Source organism: Rhamphochromis sp. 'chilingali' (assembly GCF_963969265.1).
Source record: "Rhamphochromis sp. 'chilingali' genome assembly, chromosome: 11".
NCBI lineage: Eukaryota > Metazoa > Chordata > Actinopteri > Cichliformes > Cichlidae > Rhamphochromis > Rhamphochromis sp. 'chilingali'.
Window position 1 is genome coordinate 29,888,619 of NC_137938.1, and position 20,771 is coordinate 29,909,389.

Here is a 20,771-nt window from a genome sequence, read left to right on the forward strand (position 1 = left end):
ACTTTTTCATAGATATGAGAAAGAATATCAAGATAATTTAAAACATGTAAAGTTACACATGTTAAAATGCACTAAGACCTAAAAAGAAAGCGGAAAAGTCAAAGTAAGTTGTGCATTTTCTGCATAGGAATTACATTTTGACCAATAAATTAGCCCACATGTTGTTTCTTGTGGGTTGTAATATATATACACGTTTTGTTTTCCTGGTTAGCAAATGTATGTTTTGTTCTTTTCTTACCTCCATTGTAGCTATCTTTGTCACAGTACTTAAATAAACAAGTTATAACACATTTATATTGCGTGCTTTTACTAATATGCAGCGACTCTATCTGATGAACTTGAACTGCTTCACTTGAGATTACTGTGCATGTAACTGGTTTTCTCAAAGCTGGATCTCAGTATTGAAAAGAAACCATGAGTAGCATCACAACTGTAATATGGTTTGCAGTTTAAGTAGTTCTGTTTTGTGTATCCCAATTAAAACAATGGTGGCAGATGTTTAAATATGGTTTATGCAGATAATTAAAAGTCTGAAAAGTGGGGATGTTTATTATATTGAATGAAAAACTTTACAATTTTACATATACATATAAAAATAAAAATAAAATTTTAAAAAACAGCACGCCCCTGCGGGCGGTTTTATCCTTCAAGCTCGGGTCCTCTACCAGAGGCCTGGGAGCTTGAGGGTCCTGCGCAGTATCTTAGCTGTTCCCAGGACTGCGCTCTTCTGGACAGAGATCTCCGATGTTATTCCTGGGATTGGGTGGAGCCACTCGCCTAGCTTGGGAGTCACCGCACCTAGTGCTCCAATTACCACGGGGACCACTGTTACCTTCACCCTCCACATCCTCTCGAGCTCTTCTCTGAGCCCTTGGTATTTCTCCAGCTTCTCGTGTTCCTTCTTCCTGATATTGCTGTCATTCGGAACCGCTACATCGATCACTACGGCCGTCTTCTTCTGTTTGTCTACCACCACTATGTCCGGTTGGTTAGCCACCACCATTTTGTCCGTCTGTATCTGGAACTCCCACAGGAGCTTAGCTCAGTCATTCTCCACCACCCTTGGGGGCATCTCCCATTTTGACCTCGGGACTTCCAGGTTATACTCGGCACAGATGTTCCTGTACACTATGCTGGCCACTTGGTTATGGCATTCCATGTATGCCTTGCCTGCTAGCATCTTGCACCCTGCTGTTATGTGCTGGATTGTCTCTGGGGCATCTTTACACAGCCTGCACCTGGGGTCTTGCCTGGTGTGATAGACCCCAGCCTCTATGGATCTTGTACTCAGAGCTTGTTCTTGTGCTGCCATGATTAGTGCCTCTGTGCTGTCTTTCAGTCCAGCTTTGTCCAGCTACTGGTAGGATTTCTGGATATCAGCCATAGTGATGTGCGGATCAATCCTGAAATATCGATTCCTCCGATACCAATCATTTATGTTCTAGAATCGATTCTCACATTAAAATATCGATATTTTAGTACTTTAGGGTAAATTTGTAGTTTGTCATTAACAGGAACACAGTGGAAAGAAACTACATCATTCGGATTGTCTACATTCAAAGGAACTAGTGCGCCCCAGCCGAGACTGCAAGACCAGACTGACCAACCTGTGCACTGCCTGGATTGATTACAAGAAGGCCTATGACTCAATGCCCTACAGCTTGATACTGGAATGCCTAGAATTGTACAAGATCAATGGGACCCTAAGAGCCTTCATCAGGAACTCAATGGGGATGTGGCGTACAACACTAGAGGCCAACTCCAAGCCCATAGCACAAGTCACCATCAAGTGCGGGATCTACCAAGGAGATGCTCTGTCCCCACTGCTGTTCTGCATAGGCCTGAACCCCCTCAGTGAGATCATTAACAAGACTGGCTACGGATACAGACTACGGAACGGAGCAGTTGTCAGCCACCTCCTGTACATGGATGACATCAAGCTGTATGCCAAGAGTGAACGAGACATCGATTCAGTGATCCACACTACCAGGCTATACAGCAATGACATTGGAATGTCATTCAGACTGGAGAAGTGTAGTCGGATGGTAACAAAGAGATGGAAGGTAGTCAGAACTGAGGGGATTGAACTACCAGAAAGCAACATTGCAGACATAGAGGACAGTTACAAGTACCTGGGGATCCCGCAGGCAAATGGGAACCATGAAGAGGCCGCTAGAAAAGCTGCAACCACCAAGTACCTGCAGAGGGTCAGGCAAGTCCTGAGGAGTCAGCTGAATGGTAAGAACAAGATCCGGGCCATCAACACGTACGCCCTGCCCGTGATCAGGTACCCTGCTGGGGTAATAGGCTGGCCAAAGGAGGAGATAGAAGCCACTGACATAAAAACAAGAAAGCTCCTTACCATGCATGGAGGGTTGCACCCCAAGTCCAGCACCCTGAGGCTTTACGCTAAGCGGAAGGAAGGGGGCCGGGGACTGGTGAGTGTCAGCACCACAGTCCAGGATGAGACAACGAACATCCAAGAATACATTGCGAAGATGGCCCCAACTGACCGAGTGCTCAGCGAATACCTCAGGCAGCAGAAACCCAAGAAAGAGGAGGTAGACGAGGAACCATCATGGAAGGACAGGCCCTTGCACGGTATATACCACCGGCAGATAGAGGAGGTGGCTGATATCCAGAAATCCTACCAGTGGCTGGACAAAGCTGGACTGAAAGACAGCCCAGAGGCACTAATCATGGCAGCACAAGAACAAGCTCTGAGTACAAGATCCATAGAGGCTGGGGTCTATCACACCAGGCAAGACCCCAGGTGCAGGCTGTGTAAAGATGCCCCAGAGACAATCCAGCACATAACAGCAGGGTGCAAGATGCTAGCAGGCAAGGCATACATGGAACGCCATAACCAAGTGGCCGGCATAGTGTACAGGAACATCTGTGCCGAGTATAACCTGGAAGTCCCGAGGTCAAAATGGGAGATGCCCCCAAGGGTGGTGGAGAATGACCGAGCTAAGATCCTATGGGACTTCCAGATACAGACGGACAAAATGGTGGTGGCTAACCAACCGGACATAGTGGTGGTAGACAAACAGAAGAAGACGGCCGTAGTGATCGATGTAGCGGTTCCGAATGACAGCAATATCAGGAAGAAGGAACACGAGAAGCTGGAGAAATACCAAGGGCTCAGAGAAGAGCTCGAGAGGATGTGGAGGGTGAAGGTAACAGTTGTCCCCGTGGTAATCAGAGCACTAGGTGCGGTGACTCCCAAGCTAGGCGAGTGGCTCCACCAGGTCCCAGGAATAACATCGGAGATCTCTGTCCAGAAGAGCGCAGTCCTGGGAACAGCAAAGATACTGCGCAGGACCCTCAAGCTCCCAGGCCTCTGGTAGAGGACCCGAGCTTGAAGGATAAACCGCCCGCAGGGGCGTGCTGTTTTATATACCTTTAAATTACTTCGTATTGCTCAATTAGCTGCTTGAGGCAAGCAGTCTCAATTGCGTCAGAAGAGTTTACTGATCTTACCTTAAAACTGTAATCCATGATTTTCTCTGGATTTAAGATTCCCTCGCAGAGTTAAAAACAACAACAAAAAAACACCTTCACATTAGAATGTGTGCTTCCTCTTTCAGCTGTGTGGGGGGGCCCACAGCAGATTATCCATCTTATTCTATCCCTACCACCTGCTTTCTTAACTATCTCTCAAAAACACTCCACCTGAGCTGTCTCTCTGATATACTCATTTCTCACTGCCCTCAACTCCCTCAATCTTACCTGCACTCACTTCTTCACCTCTATTCACTGTGCGTTGGCTTTACTAACTGGCATCTTCACCATTCCCCCTGCCTCTCTCTCAGTCACATGTTAGGTATTCTCACTGTTTTAAAATACTTTTAAATTACCAAATCTGTAGAAAATGCAGCAGCTGAGTCACTAATAATGCAGTCACAGAGAGCTAATAATTAATAATAATAATAATAATACATTTTATTTGAGGGCGCCTTTCAGAAACCCAAGGACACCTTACAAAAAACACAATTAATAAAATTGGGGGGAAAAAAGAAAAGCAAAAAGCAAAAGCACCACAAACCCTACACAAAGCGTTTGGATCTTGTCTAACTTTAGCACCAAGTTGGAAGGCCTGGCAAAAGTTGCATCAAAACACTTCTCATTCAGAGTGACAGATTGTTTACTTGTCAGAATTAGATTTTCTCATTAAGTGATAAGAGACCAAATATGGCAACTAAGATTTCAACATGACTTCTTGCCGCAAGCACGTAACCACTCTGACATCTGACACTGTGTGATCAAAGGAGGATCATTTGCACAAACCTTGGCCACTGTAAACACCCTTAAGGAACCTCAGTGTGTTGCTGAACACCTAGGAGGATGTAGTGTGAGGAGGATACATCACCGATGAAGTAGGGACAAACACAAAGTGGCAGAAATCCAGAAACCTGTAGAACAGGGATATTATTTTATAGAATCTATTCAGGTGATCTGACATAAAAGTTGGTTTGGTCTTCTTACCTTTTACTCGTAGTGAAATCTTTTTTTAGGTGAAGGAGGCAAAGACTGCGGACTGGCTTAAAAAAAAAACAAACAAAAAAAAACACCCCCCCAGCTTGCGTCACTTTAAGAGCGGACCACTGAAACTTGACACTTGTCTTATGTTAAACCTATAGTATGCCCCTACAAGTCAGACATTCTTACTTATATTTAGCAACCGTCAGAGGAGCCACTGGCAACTGAAATAATACCATATCTGAAAGATGACGCAACACCTCTGAAATAAATCCTATCTTTATTAAGTCTACATTTCAATTATGTTGAGACAGTCAAGGAGGCAGTGACTAAAGTCTGGATTATTATTCAACACTGTGATTTGTGATGTTTGAATAGGTCCCTCACACACACACTGGTATGATCTTAAATCATGTTTCTATATCTTTTTTCTTTAAAAAAAGAAAATGATGGTTTCGTTTACACTGTACCTTTGCTTCTGTTTGTAGCAATATATCGTAACAAAAACAATGACCAAGAAGATAGTTTTTAACATTTCTTCTTTTAAGAGGGAGAAACCAAAATACTTATCCAGTACTAAATTCACAATGGTACAAATAAATAATAATCTCAATATGATCATCTCTTACTGAACAACAAGCAAGGTTGATCAAAGTCTTAACATTTCTAAATCTAATAGGAATTAATAATTGTTGGACAGAGAAAATGCTGCATTAAAACAGCATCACTGCTTCAGCATACCATAAAACATAAGATGGTGGCATCTAGTGGTGAAACACTTTTAGCTCAAACAATGTGGCCTGGCAAGAAGATCTTTATTTTAAAATTAGATTTCAACACATCAAAATGAATATTTGCAGTAAGATGTTTTTCCGGATGCCTATGTACAACATACTGAAGGTTAAAATTGCAATTTAGCGTTAGAAAGTCTCTGGAGTATTTTGTTCCACGAGGAATCTAAAACGAGTGAACACAATAATACGACAAATAACAAAAAAGCTAGACAAATTCCTTTAAATGCACACAGATTCATATAAAAAAGTCACTTTACTTTTCACAAATGCAAAAACAACAGACATCCATAAAACTGCATTAATACCTGCATCAGCTAAATGAAACTATATAAAACTTCTGAATATGTTTAATTGTTGAGATGAGATATTTTTAACTATCTAAAAATAAAATTATGTACACTGTAAGGCACTTGTGGCAGCCAAAATATTGTGTACATGAAAAGGCAAACCTCGTCCATTTTAGAAAAGCATACAATCACATTTAGGAGTAATTATGACATTTTGAAATCAACATAACAAATTAGCAGTGCAATAAATATTTACAGTCGCTCTCTTGTTTTTTTAAAGATCAATGCTGCATCCTTGTTGTACTTTGTTCTCTTTAAGTTTTTATTTCACACAACCAGGCTCTCCCGACTCACAGCTCCATTCTGCAAAACAAGAAAACTCATTAACTCACCCAATAAACTAAAACAGACTCTCTTGATAAAAAACAAGCAATGTGTCATTGGCCCTGAAGATGTATTAATAGAGTAATTTCAGTAATGACTTTTGCCTTTTCATAAGAAGTAAAAACATAGATTATCATCAAACCAATACACTTACAGCAATCTCAACTTCTGTGACTCACCTTGCGGAGGTTGCTTTTCTTTTCATCTTCACTGTAAGGCGGTGGTGGTGGAGGCGGGTAGTCATTGTGCCGGCCAGGGTTTCCAGAGGGTGGGTTCACAGGTAGTGGAGGTGGCCCACGTGCCCCCCTCCCCCGATCTGAGCGGTCGCTCTCGCTGTCCAATCGCTCCTGGCTCCGCGCCCTCTGCTGCTCACCCATCCTCTTCCTCTCCATGGCTTCTCGTAGAAAACTGTCATCGTAATCCTCACGCCCGCCCCTTGCACCACCACCATACCGGCGATCCCTCTCCAGATCCATTATATCGTCACGACTGTGGCTGCGCCGTCCTGGGAGATCCCCGTAGGCTCCAACCTCTCCTCTCCGGCGATCGGGGGAGTAGTCACGACGTCTGCGGTCATCATAGTCACGATCATAGCCATTCCGGGCGCTGCTGCTCCACCCATCATCAGAGCTAAAGAAACACAAAACAGCACATTGAATTTGCTGAACTGTTTTCAGCTACTGTCGTGTTCCGAGTCTCACTTTAAAGTTCAGGTGATGTTTACAACCAAACATTGCATCTGTAATTGGTAACAGGTTAACTACTCATGATACTGTGACTCCACATGGGATGGAGGTTATGGTTCCCAAATGTCCGTATGTCTTATCAACATTACATATAAATATCTTCTTTGCTCAAAAAAAGAAAAAAAAACTAAAGGAAAACTTTAGATCTGTATACAGAACTGGGTATACATACTAGACTGGATCATGTGCTAGGAGTGAAACGATACCAACCACATCGCTTGATGGAAATGACGATTATCAACCTACAGAGATAATGTCCTCCATGCCTTCTCCAGACCCCTCCACATCTCTCATATATGAAAAGAATTTAGGTGTTTATTTAAATATCAGCTTCCATATGAAATATATACATTACATCTTAAAGAACAAAGGAGCATGAAGGTACAAGGGTGCAGACCACAGAGCTGTCGGAATGCTACTACACAATCCCAGCAGAAGAGGTTACATGAAGAAGATGTGGGAATTATGGAATCTTCTATACCTGACATCTAGACTAACTGTGAAACAACTAGTAGTTCAGTGTAACATCTGGAAGAGGCAACTGATATCACAACTAGAGATCAATGAGGTACAACACATATGCTATGGACGGGGGTGGGGGGGAAGGACATCAAGTTTGAGATTGGGTACCAAGGTCCAACAACAATTAGTGCGATGAAGGTGTTGAGTGTTGAGAACACGACAAAGAAATAAATTTTGAGCTTATGACTAACAGTGATGTCTGAAATCTCTGTGAAACTTTACTAAATGACTTGCTGCACATATCTTCAAACATCAAGCCGATGACGAAAGGTAAATGGTGTGATATGCTAATATGGATCCTTTCTTTAGTGAGCTTGTGTGGAAAGTACATGCATCACTGAAGATGTAAACCACAAAAAAAAAAAAAAAACTAGGGCAAATTTATCAGCTGCACTTTGTCATCAGGCTAAATTAGTTTACAATTCCCTTCACTCTGATGAAACACATTTGGAAATTACCTTGAGCCAAGGCTTAACTAGGCAGACATAGTTGATTGTTTGAACAAAAATGACACAAGACCTGCTAGAATTTCTGTGCCACGATATCTAATTTATTCTTATATATTTAAGTTTGATAAAGTGATAACATTGTGATACTGAAAGGTTGCGGTTGAACTGACACTATGTGTGGGTGACTGAACATTTCAGTTAAACAATTTGCACATGTCTCTCTTTACTTTGAAATGGTAAATAAATGATCCTGTAATGAGAGATATATGTACATGGTTCATCTTTACACTAAGACAATTACTGTGAAACTTCAATGATGCTGCACATGGTACAGATTATGCTGAAAAAAAACTGCTAAATGATGTGATGATGGCAACAAGGAGGTTACTCGAGAAACTAACACTCACCCTCTTCCTCCTCTGGAGTCTGGGCGGCGTTGTGGTGGGTAGTCGTCTCTGGGGTATCGCCGTCCAATATCGTCAAGATTGTCCATCGAACGGGAACGTACGTGGTTCTCCATGTAACCTCTTTGCTGCGGGTAATCATCACGGCGGCGGCCTTGCTGGGAAACGCTGCTGATGGTGCTCATAGCTTCATCATGGTCATACACTGTGGGGAGATGCGGGGGCTGGGAACGACCTCCACGGTTTCGAGGCTCAGATCCACTACTGTCGTGCAAGGAACTGACTTCAGTCATGTTGTCCACTAAGACAGGAAAATTGAAAAAGAAATGCAGGTCAGACGAAATAAAATTAAGTTTAGTAGAAGGATCAGAAAAGTAACAACATGAAAGCTCTGCAGCTATCAATGCGCCACAATCAGTAACAGTTGTTGTAATTTATGTACCGTAATTGTCGGGCTATAAGCCGCTACTTTTTGCACAAGCTTTGAACCCTGCGGCTTTTAGTCAGGTGCGGCTTTTCTATGGATTGTCCATGATTTTTGTGATATCGTAAGAGGATTTGTTTTGTTTGTTCCGCTGTTGTACGACACTACAACGTAGTGCCGTACGAAGTAGCGCGAAAAACAAACTTCAAAGTACCGCTACGCATTCAGTGGGAGGCGTGGATGATGAGCGGCGATAAACTTGCAAAAAGCAAGTTATGCCCAACTCCACCAGTGGATTCTGACAGCGTGGAAAAGTGTGAAAACATCCACGATCACCAACGGATTTCGAAGGGCTTGACTGCTGCATGATGGAGAGGAGGACACCGCCACGGCCCTTCTGAGGGTGTTCGACTCTGACACTGACAACGAGGATTTCTTTGGTTTTGAAAGTGACAACGAAGGAAAGAAGCTGAGAGTGGATGGAGTGGATGACGAAGCCACCCTGAGCCTGTTCGTATCCGACACTGGAGAAGAGGACTTTGGTGGTTTTAGTGCGCAGGAAGAAGAGAAAGATGGTGGTGAATGACTGACTTTTCTTCTTGTTAAAGCTGTGTCACTGCACCTGAGCCTAAAAGGTAGTCTGAATCTATTTTTCTGGTGTCCTGTAGGTTATTGTTATGTACTACATTTTAACTCTTTTTATGAAGCACAGTACATGTTTTGTACTTGTAATTACCGCTACTTTTTTATATACCTAAAAAGTTATGCAAATATGTACCCATAACTTCTTTTTCAAAATATTAATAAAAGTGTCTCCAAACAGCCATCTCTTTCCTGACAATTCGCTTTGTGCATATTCTCTTACATATGATAAGTCAACATTGAAACACCTGTGGCTTTTAGTCAGGTGCGGCTAATGTATGTACAAAATGGGATTTTCCCCTGATTTTAGCTTGTGCGGCTAATATTCAGGTGCGCTTTGTAGTCCGGGAAATACGGTAATTTTATTTTGTATTACTAAATGCAGTCAGTTTTCACGTACATGACTGCAGAATGTTAAAATTTGTTCCTGTGACATATTGTTTTCTGGGTAACATTTACCAGCTACAAACCACAAGTGCGGAAAGTGGTAATGACAAATGAAACAGGAAACACATGACATCACGTACTGGTTTTTCCCCATCACAACCACAATTCCAGAGTAAGACAAGCAGTCTCTCTCTGTCTGTTCTAACAAAGCTCGCTCTCTCTCTCTCTCTCTCTCTCTCTCTCTCTCTCTCTCTCTCTCTCTCTCTCTCTCTCTCTCTCTCTCTCTCTCTCTCTCTCTCTCTCTCTCTCTCTCTCTCTCTGGCAGACAGAAAATGGTCTTCTTAAATTATATATTATATATATTATCAGTCCATTAAAACTATTAGATAGACAGTTATATCAGTTTAGAGCAGAACTATTAGTATTATAATTAATTAAACAAAACAAAGAATATTTACCATTTGGCTTAATTGTGTCAGACTCATGTCAGACAGAAAATCTTGGAGTTAATTTAGCATTTACATTTATCCGACTTTCAGTTGGCTTCAACGATCATAATCTACTGTATTATTTAACCAAATTGTGAGGACGAAAACCAAAGTTAAGATTTTTATCTGCAGTTATTTTTATTTTTATGATTCATGTATTAATATATATTATCCCTGTTTAATAAAGAAAACCAAAACCAAACCAAAATTCAACCAATCAATGTATATAGGACTTCCAGCCACAGAATCTAATATAGTCTGCCACACAGGAATAATAGGAAGCAATCAGTTACTCACCGCGCTGATAGTTGCCAGGCCTGGATGGATCCATATTGGCAAGCTCCCTCTCCATATAGTAAATGGCACGCGTTGCGTTCCCGTCAGGGTCCACCTGGATTCGAAAACCACTGCGAGCTGAAGTGAGGAGAATAAGTTCAAATATAGTGAATGATTTCAGCTTCTTTCAATATTTGCATACTCTTATCAAAACCATCAAAAAATGCTTTCATATTTGTGACAAGTTGAAATCCCTTTATTGCACAGGCTTGTCATACTTTTTTTTTTTTTACTTTCATATGCGCTGCTTTGTTTATGAGAAGCTGTAAATTATTGACATTTGATTAAGAGTATAATCAACAATGATGTTTTGTTTACAAAACCTTTTTACCAAAAGTGATATTTTTTTCTGGGTGAAGAACCGCCAAAGTCAGCATGATGCTATTAGAGGAACTAAGAGAACTATAAAATCTTTATAATTTTGTCAGTTTTGCAACAGAGTAAATATAAGCTTTGACAGCACAATTCTGCTCTCAGCGCATGGAAAACAAAATTATTTGCATTAGATACAATTCACTGCTAATCTATATTTTACATATAACTTTATGTATAAAGACAGACATGCAACAGTGAGACCTGAACGAAGTAGATGAAGCACACTGCCCTAGCAACATGCTAAGCTAATATGCATCAAAAGGTGTTCTACAGACTTAAAGTGGTGTTAAGATATTTGAGCTCTTCCAAAAGTAGATGCATAAAATCCTAAAATATAATAAAATGTTTAATAAATGTATACAACAAAATCAAATTATCAATTTTACATTTAAAAGAGAACTTCAAACACAAATATCCACGGATATAAAAAAATGTGAACAGACTAAGCAGCTGTGTCACACAAATACAGTTTTTTTTTAAATGCACACATAATGTGAACATAACCACATCAAAGTAAGATGAGAGTAAGAATGCAAAGAATCAGTTTTAGGTGAGGTGAGGTTTTAAATGTATCTTCTCACTTTAAATTTGGTTTATATTCATAATTTACCACATATAGTGAGGGAATTCCTCAAATCTGAGAGATAATACTGAAAAAAAAATTACCCCACCCACATAAACAAAAAAAAAAAACATTCACACCGCAGTGTACTGTTTGGGTGTGGGTGGGTTAATTCCTCCCCCCAACACACACACTCTACTCACTGTTGTCCCCTCGGTCTTGCTCACGTAGCAAAGGTACCTGGGAGCCGTGTCCCACTACATAGAGAACAAAAACAAAGCAAATTTGAACAAGCACTCCACAAAGCTAATCTCTGCACAAAGTAAAAACCTCTGCGTTGTTATTATGAAACTCATATTCAACAGTTAACTGAATTTTCCTACTCATGGCTGCAGAAGTACAACACATTATGAAAACTGCAACAGACAGTAATCATTGTGAACTTTCAGGTTTGTAATTTGTATCACCTACCTGAGCTGGCACCATCATATTCATGACCGTAACCACTCTGAGGCAGCTGGGCTCCAACCCCATTAGGTACAGGAAGTAGAGGCATACCAGGCTGCATGTATGGTGGCTGACCATACATACTCTGAGCATAGAGGGTGGAAGCATATTGATCCCCCATACCTTTCTTTACTGCTTTTCCTGCCTCATACACTGCAAGACAATGGAAGAGAGTTGGTTTTAAGCATGTTGGTGAAAGATGACATCAACTGCTGGAGACTGTAAAATTATTAGTTTAAAATTTGTGATTTTTCTGTTGAGAGTTAAAACAGAACAGATAATAGTTTACTGTCTTTCCATTAAATAAATAGAGGTATTCTGTTAACCCTTTTAGGAAATATCCCAACTTCCCATTGAGTCAGTGTACTTTAAAAACCATGCCCACTGGAGGGGAAAACAGTCTGGCTTACAAACATGCAAATGAGGGCTGAAACAGTAATGCATTACCTTAAACTTGTTTTTTAAAAAAATCTAAAAGAAAATGACTTTTCCAGTTGAGTATTTCAGTACCTGAAGTCCAGCTTTTAAAATATGTTAACAAGATGATGCTGTTGGCTGAGCATTACACGCACTCTACTAAAAGAGAAGTTGTCAAAATGTTTCCTCTGTTTGATTTATTAGTATAGGCTCCCACCACAAAATAAGCTCACAGTCATTTTCTTTTCTCTCTTTTTAAATTTTTTTTTTCTTTTGCTAACAGGCAAAATTGACTAGGAGGCACCCCCAAAACCTTTCCCCTCCAGTTTGTTCAGGGTTGTCTCGATAGGAAACCAAACTAAAGTTAACCGTTTCCTGGCTTGAGGATCATATTTACATTTTAAACATAGTTATGGAAATTTAATTAATAAAGCCTCTGGGGGTCAGGCTTCCTGCAATAAATTTAAAGCTGAATGCTCATCCACTTCCCACCATCTAACTGTGTGTAATGTGTGTGAAACAGACATAGTGAAACCAAGTGACATAAAATCACTGTTACTAAAACAATGTGACCAATACATCAATGAAAAAAATTCAACCCTCCCCTCCTCAAAAAAAAAAAAAAAGACCCACACACAAATTTGTGCAAGCTGGCGTAAAAGAACTCTCCCTATAGTGAATTGTACGCTGTACTATTAAAGTTATGATCTCAAAACGCACTGATACTCAATGGAACAGACGCATTTGAGTCTAAAATGGGATTAAACAGTAATAATAAATGTGGTTAAAGAAAGTTATGCACAATTTTATTGGCTTTTCCGTTTGATACTTACATGCTCGTGGACAGCAGCAGCGATCTGGGCAGCAGGGGCAACTGACATAACAGCAGCAGGTGTGTGGACAACACTGACACCAGCAAATCCCAATCAAGAGGACCAGCAGAAAGAAGCCAAGGACCACCAAAACAACCAGGAGCCAGTCTGCAAAAGACCAACAATTAAATGCATTTGTTTAAAGATTTAAGATTTGACATTTCTTCTTCAATTGCTGACATAGTCCAGGAGAAAAAAAACACATGAAATTCATATGAACCTGAACTACAGCTACAGTGGTCCACATTTCCTTTATTTGTGTATTACATCAACAACAGAAAACACCTATACTGTATATGTAAATGCATCTTAACAATAATAGTCATAACAGACGAGACAGTTCCACAAGATAAGACTTACATGCCATTTTTGTCATTTACATAAACAACACATGTTGGCAACCATGGTGACTTTTAAAAGGTTTAAACCGGTAAAGCCGGTTCACAAGTCTATGCATGCAGCTCATAAAAAAAACAACAGAGAAAGAAGACACTGTATATTGAAATGAATCAACTAAAATGCAAACTGTGTTAGCAGTGTGAAAAACATAGGGCTGTGTACACAGAAAAGGGAATGAGGGCTGAATGTACTTTGGTAACAGGCTCCCTGTACTCACACTGAAAGTTAGATATACAAACATGTGAATTGAGTCACACTAAAGAAAGAAAGAAACAAAGACAGATAACAGCATAATGGGATATTAAGGATGCCAGTAAACAGCAAGTAAAGCAGAGCAGTGCATAAACCTATATTTCTACCCAGAACATGATGCCTGACCCTTAAATATAGCAGCCTGGTTTCAAATTGAGTCACAGTTTCTTCCTATATGTAAAGGCACTTCTGGAGTGTGACCTTAAAAGGAATTTATCATGTGTCAGATAATTTTTTCTAGCAAAATGAGTCAAGAGTGGTTATGTTTTTAAAAAAGCACACAAGCCAATTGTACTCTTGCAAGGAATTACTCATTACTCCAACCTCATTGTTACGCTCCTGTTCTTTAAGGTTAAACCTGATAGTTCATACGCCTCTACTGTGGGACTGAAACTTGACTGAGCTATATCAAGAGGCTTGTACTACCTTCCATAACCAGTAAGTCAATGCCAGGCAGGAGGTCAGTAGAATTTGACTTTCTCTCTGTGAAAGAAAGATAAAGCCACAATTATTTTTATGTGGTCTGCTTTTGTTACCTGCAACCTGTGACTCTAAAAACCCTTTAAGAACTCAACCTGTGATAAATACCCTCCTATCCTTTCAGCCACTTGAAAAATATGTCACGCCAATGGTTTTGTGCATTTGTTCTCAAATATTCTAATGTGTAAGCACAATATTGTGGATGGGGGGAAAGAAATTGAAAGCAAAACGAAGAAGTGTCTGCATAGAGTATACCTGTACCTGAATGCAGTGGCTATAAATGGAATTAACTTACCCAGTACAAGGAGCTCTGTGTAGTCTTCACTATTTCCTGTAACATCTTGAGAAGAGATGACAGAACAGAAGTAGACACCACTGTCTCCCCATGCAGTCTGTGCGATATTCAGGTCTGCATCTATGGGTAACAATTAATATTAGTACATTTTTTTGTCATTGTTTTTCGATAGTTGTTATTCAAAAACTGTGGGTCTACCAGATGACCCTCAAATACATGAACTATACACTACCAAATTCAAGCTGCCCCTCAAGAGGTATGTGGTTTAATTGACTCAGTCAAATCAATTAAAACATTAGAATTTTTTTTTTTACTTTTTTCAAACCACTGAATATTTTTTAAGACTCCATTGCTCATTTTGAAGGCCCCAGCAAGTCAGGTATCCAGCTATGACTAAGCACTCAACTGGTCGTTGAACAGGACACGTGCAGGGCAGCTGGGTTGGTTCTGCTCGTGGGTTCTTTCTTTTAAAAGGAAGTTTTTCACTTGTTATCAGGTAGTTGCCCAAAGAGGATTGTCTGTTTCTTAGGGTTTTCTTCTGAATAGTGTGGGGTCTTTATCTTGGAGTTAACAGTACCTTGAGTTGCCTTGTGATTTATTGCAATATAAATAAACCTGAACTGAAATGAATTTATATCCATCACCTTACTGTGATTTTTTTCTAGAATTATATCTACTCAGTGCCCATCATACTTCAGCACATTCTAACGTACAGCAAATAAACAGTACAGCTACAGACTATTGTTATTAGCAATTCATTACCCTGAGATCTATCAAAAAAAAGAGCAGCAACCTAGCAGCACTGTTCAACTTATAAGAAAATGAGTGAGCCCATCAAAAATACCCATGTTTCAAATCAGTTTGAAAACAAACAAACAAACAATTGGATTGAAATATGCCATCCCTTTTGTATTGAAAATAAGAGTGAAATAGATCTTTGACAAAGTCACCGATTCTGTTCATAATTTTTATGGACAGAATTTCTAGGCAAAGCCAAGTGGTGCAAGGCTTTCAGTTGGGTGGTCTCAGGATCTCATCTCTGCTTTTTGCGGATGATGTGGGTTTGTTGGCCTCCAGCTCGCCTTGGAATGGTTCACAGCGTCAGCATCTCCAAATCTGAGGCCATGGTCCTCAGCCAGAAAATTGGTGGAGTACCCACTCCGGGTCAGGGACGAGTTTCTGCCCCAAGTGGATGAGTTTAAGTATCTCGGGGTCTTGTTCACAAGTAACGAAAGAAGGGAGTGGGAGCTCGACAAACAGATTGGTGCGGCAGCTGCAGTGATGCGGACACTGTACCAGTCTGTTGTGGTGAAGAGAGAGCTGAGTGTAAAAGTGAAGCTCTCAATTTACCGGTCGATCTATGTCCCTACCCTCACCTATGGTCACGAGCTGTGGGTAGTGACCGGAAGAACAAAATCGCGGCAGAAATGGGCTTCCTCCAAAGGGTGACTGGCCTCTCTCTTAGAGATAGGGTGAGATGTTCAGCCATCCGGGAGAGGCTCAGGGTAGAGACGCTCCTCCTCCATTGAAAGGAGCCAGTTGAGGTGGTTCGGGCATCTGACAAGGATGCCTCCTGGGTGAGGTGTTCCAGGCATGTCCCACCGGGAGGAGACCCAGGACATGCTGGAAAGATTATATCTCTCTGCTGGCCTCGGATTGCCTGGGTGTTGCCCTGGAAAAAATGGAGGAGGTGGCTGGGGAGAGGGAGGTCTGGGCTTCTCTGCTTGGGCTGCTGCCCCCACGACCCGGCCCCGGATAAGCGGAAGAAAATGGATGGATGGATGGATGGTCAGACAGATCTTTGAATAGTAAGACTTAAGACTACAGAACAGTAAGATTCTTTACATTAGTATTCTTTCTTTTCTCATACAAATTCAGTACATCTGAACAGAACATATAATAGAAAAAAGTGATATATAGCTCTCATGTAATGTGAAACTAGGGCTGTTCGATATAACGATATACAGTATATCGGATGACGATATAAAAACATCTGTGTTTCATTTTACGCTATCATTTGTTTCATGGTGTTGCAAAATAAACGTTTATGTTTCATCGTTGTGATGGTCATTGTAGTGGCTATATTGATTTCTTAAAGTTCTCTCTTTCTCTTATATTTAATTTAAACACACTACGGATGGACACGCGCCTGTTTTTATGCTTTGTCATTATCAACAACGATGGTAAAACCATTGCGTGTCCGCTTGTTTATTTTCCACATAAACCTTTCGCAATAAAGCTCAAGATCCTGTTGAGACTTTTCAAAATAAACTGAATCACATGAAAGAGTAGAGCTGGGCGATATGAGATTTTTTCATATCACGATATGTTTTTTTCATTTCAGGCGATAACGATATCTATCACGATATAAGCCAAATAACTATATTTGTAAGATTTAAATGTGCCGTTGCTCACAAGTAAAATGTGAAATAATCAGCAGCTTGTTTTTATTTAAATATTTATTTCCCATAATAAGTTCAACAGGGTAGATGTACTTAAGGAACATGAGACTTTTTCAGATAAATAAAGGCAAATATTGCAAACTACACAAAAGGCAGCCGCTAAAGCGTTTAAGTTTCAAAATAGAACAAACGAAACAGACTACTAAATTGTCAATTCCACTTAGAAACAAAATATTAATTCTAAAAATAAATCTTAGTTTGTTTTACAGAAGAACAGACAAAACTGACTAACTTTTGTCAATATCAAATAAACTGAGAACTAAAAGGAAATTCTCAATCTCTCCTTGTTGTATAGCTTAGCTTTTCAAACTGTTTTAACAGTTACTTTAGTCTGACAAAAGCCGAATGACGAATTAGCGCTTCCAGTCAGAGACTGAGGCTACGTCCACATGTACACGGGTATTTTTGAAAACGGAGATTTTCCGTTTTCGTTTTAAAAAATAATCCCGTCCACACATAAAGGCAGAAATGAAGGAAAACGCTGCTATGAACATGCCAAAGCAGCAGGTGGCGCTAGATTCCTAACCGTGCAGAAATGTTGGCCAATCAGAAGTCTAGAAGCCTCGGTGGGAAAAAGTAAACAAAGCTGGGGCATAGAAGCAGAACAGAGTCGTATGTGTGGACGGACAGTAACTGTGTGTATATGTAAGCATTTAAACACTGCAGAGAGTAGAATTAACAGTATTGTAGAAATTCATTTCACCGAAACAATAACGTGGCGCACAGTGTGACGCATGCACCAGTTTATTGTATTTCCAGACTTGCTTTCGGCACAATTTACAGTGCACGCTACTCTGTTTTTTGTCAGACTTGAAATAGCCGAAATACCTTCACCCTACGGAACTTCTTTGGCTCTTCCGTTCGACAATCTCTCCGGCATTGGAACCATCGTCTGTTTTCTCTTCGGTCACGCTCGGTTGATTTTTCTAGTCGGCACACTCATTTCCTCCATTACGCGCTGGCTCCATTATCCGCTGGCTGCTTCCCAAACAAACACACGTGCGGCTTGGCACTTGTGCTGTACGTAACAAGTCACGCGACGTGACGCTGCGGCTGTGATTGGTTCGGCTCTGCGCTACTTAATTTGGATTGGCTGACCTTTTTTTTTTTTTTAAAGAGGACAAGAGCGGCGAGGTCTATCGCGATAGCTTAATTTCTCTATCGAGTAAAAGTTATATCGCGATACATATCGTTATCGTTCTATCGCCCAGCTCTATGAAAGAGTATGCAGAGTATTTACGGATGAGAAGGAAAAAAGAGCCGCCAGGTGCTAAAAAATAAACCTTAGACTCAAACGTTAGAACAGGCTTTTCCCCGCAGCACGCCGTGTAATAAATACTCACAAAGAAAACAGCGGCCGTTACAACTTATGTCTAAAAATATATCGTTTCATGCATCGGTTCAAACACTTGACTCCAGGTACACGACGCCCAGCTGGAAACACTTCACGAGTCGAGCTGCCCGCGATTCACAGAATTTACAGAAAATGTAAATTTTTTTGTGCTTTGTATCGTTATGACGTTATGACTTTATGATAGATGTCTTATATTGGGATATGAGATTTTGGTCATATCGCACAGTCCTATGTGAAACTACTGCAGAGACAGGCAATTTATTTTCTCAAGTGGCTAAATGAGAACCTGGTACTGTTGTGAAGGGTCCCCACCATTAAACTGAACTCAATTCTGCTCAGTATTAATTCAATCTTTTTAAATGTTATTGGTATGGCCTTCCACAACAGACCCAATTTCTCTTGTGGCCCCTTAGGAAAATTAAATGTACACCCTCGCAGTGTTTATGCATTTTCCAGATTAATTACAACAGAAGAAGGAATTACTGACAGACATCTTGATTCATGCTCAAGCATCCGGGTAAGGAAATCCCAAAATGTTGAGCTGTTCATCTGCATGTAGCGTTTTAAGTGGAAGAAATATTTCATCACTCATCCAAGTTTTCAAAATGCTATGTCCAGATGAACAGCATCAACATTTTGGTACTGCTTACAGACTAACATGTCGTGCCAAGGCTGTTACATATCTTAATAGGATTTCAGTGTATTAATTAACCAACTTACTGCCGGTTATGCTGATCTTGCGCTCCTGGTACTCAGGGCCAAGGGTAACTGCAGTGCCTTGCTTGGAGGCCACTATTCGCACTGTCCTCTGGTTGTCTGCACACTCAATGGTGGGGTTATAGTTGGGGTTGTTTTGAGACAGAATGTTGTCTGCACTGCTGGGATTGAGTGCAGCCTGAACCGGGTCCCGACAGTAAGACTTATACTTCCACGTTACAATAGGGAGCTGAGTGGCCGTTGTCTGATACTGACAGGTAAGGGTGACAGGCTGGAAGAGAATGACGACATACCTCTTGGTAGGACATTGAACTGATACACCCATAGTGGATTCTAGAAAGAAAACAAAAATATAAGTTAACAATGAAGATTGACACAAATTATGTATTGTTACTGTGATTATCATGATCATGTTTCTGACATTTAAAAAGAGGCATCCTACATCCTCTAGGCGTGGCACGAGCCAAACACCATTTCTTCACTTCTAGTATCACCGAGAGTACATGTAATGAGTCACCTCATCTGTAATGAGTCTGGCTGCATGAGCTCCAACCACTATAGCTTTAGATTATGATGGCTACGTTCTGATAACACAGAACTACAATTAAAGGAAGTTTTGAAGTCTATGTCATGTCTTTACAGTTAGTTAAAAAAAACTTTTTTATCCAAGTATGTGATACTTGAAGATGTTGACTAGTTAGTGATAGTGACATTATAATTCAACAGGTTTACTATATACAGCCCTAAGTAAGGCCCGGATGCAGCCCTCAACAAACCTTAAATCACCACACATGAGTTATAGTGGACGTTTTTGTTTATAAGAATGCAACATCATACAAAAACTACTCGGCTCCCTCCGCTTTCGTCTGCATTTCTACTGCACTTAATTATGAGTTATATTATTTTATCCAAAGGCTATGCGTTGGATACCAATTCGGCTTCCTCTCAATCAACTTCAGTTCCCCAATATTTAAAGTTTACAAATAAAACCAACACCAACCCACAAGGCTTCAAAAAGGTGTATTTAGCAAAACAAAACCCAACAAAAAAACCCTTTTCTACCCGCATTTTTTTCAACTAAAAGTTTGTTTTTTGTAAATATGTCGAATAATAACAATATCAGTAATAATAATAATAACAAAAGAATTACTTTGAAAATAGGATTCATAAATTGTTTTATTCATATTAATCTATTTTTTATTTTATTTTTGTTTGTCTGCGAGTGCATTATATTAAAAACTACCGAGAAGAAAGAGCCATTTTAATTTTATGTCCCAACAGGTTGTTTTAAAATCCTTGTTGTCAATTTTTTAAAAAACGTTTTCCCCCAAAACACAATCGTTAAAAGACCTCAAGCCATCAGTACAAGAAAAATGCCCACAAAAAGTTATAATTTTGGAAAAGCTAGAGTATTTAGAAAGGCGGTTTGTATGTCAAAGTTTCCCCGGCCCCCACCCTGTTTGACAAATACAGGCCAACTTACCTGTCGCCATTAAAGCGGCGAAGATTATCGTCCAGAACATGTTTAATCTTGCTTCCTCGCGGTCTCGGTAGACTTAAGTATTTTTAATTCGTAAATATACAAACAAAAACGTATTCAGGTACATGTAATTTTCCTCAGACAGATAGTAACACCTCCATTTTGCGTCTTTGTGTGTTGTAGACTTGGGAGGACCCGAACGCCCCGCAGGTGTATGCCGAGACAGGTTGCGAAAAACGGGGACGTGTGTAAGT

At 40.4% G+C, this 20,771-nt stretch overlaps 1 protein-coding gene across 2 annotated transcripts; it reads right to left on the reverse strand.

Moving 5' to 3' along the window:
* Positions 1 to 5,278: 5,278 nt before the first annotated feature.
* Positions 5,279 to 20,743, reverse strand: lsr (lipolysis stimulated lipoprotein receptor). Of its 2 annotated transcripts, XM_080895446.1 has the most exons (11): positions 20,521 to 20,743; positions 19,041 to 19,370; positions 14,505 to 14,624; positions 14,156 to 14,212; positions 13,040 to 13,186; positions 11,754 to 11,942; positions 11,486 to 11,539; positions 10,307 to 10,423; positions 8,072 to 8,369; positions 6,127 to 6,577; positions 5,279 to 5,926 (listed from the first exon to the last, which is right to left on the reverse strand). In XM_080895446.1, exons 1-11 carry the CDS (start codon positions 20,558 to 20,560, stop codon positions 5,891 to 5,893), a joined length of 1,839 nt encoding a protein of 612 aa, XP_080751572.1. In that variant the 5' UTR covers positions 20,561 to 20,743; the 3' UTR covers positions 5,279 to 5,890. The 2 variants fall into 2 exon arrangements, with proteins under 2 accessions (XP_080751572.1, XP_080751573.1); XM_080895447.1 differs by lacking the exon at positions 14,156 to 14,212 and having other exon boundaries at positions 20,521 to 20,741.
* Between the last annotated feature and the right edge of the window lie 28 nt (positions 20,744 to 20,771).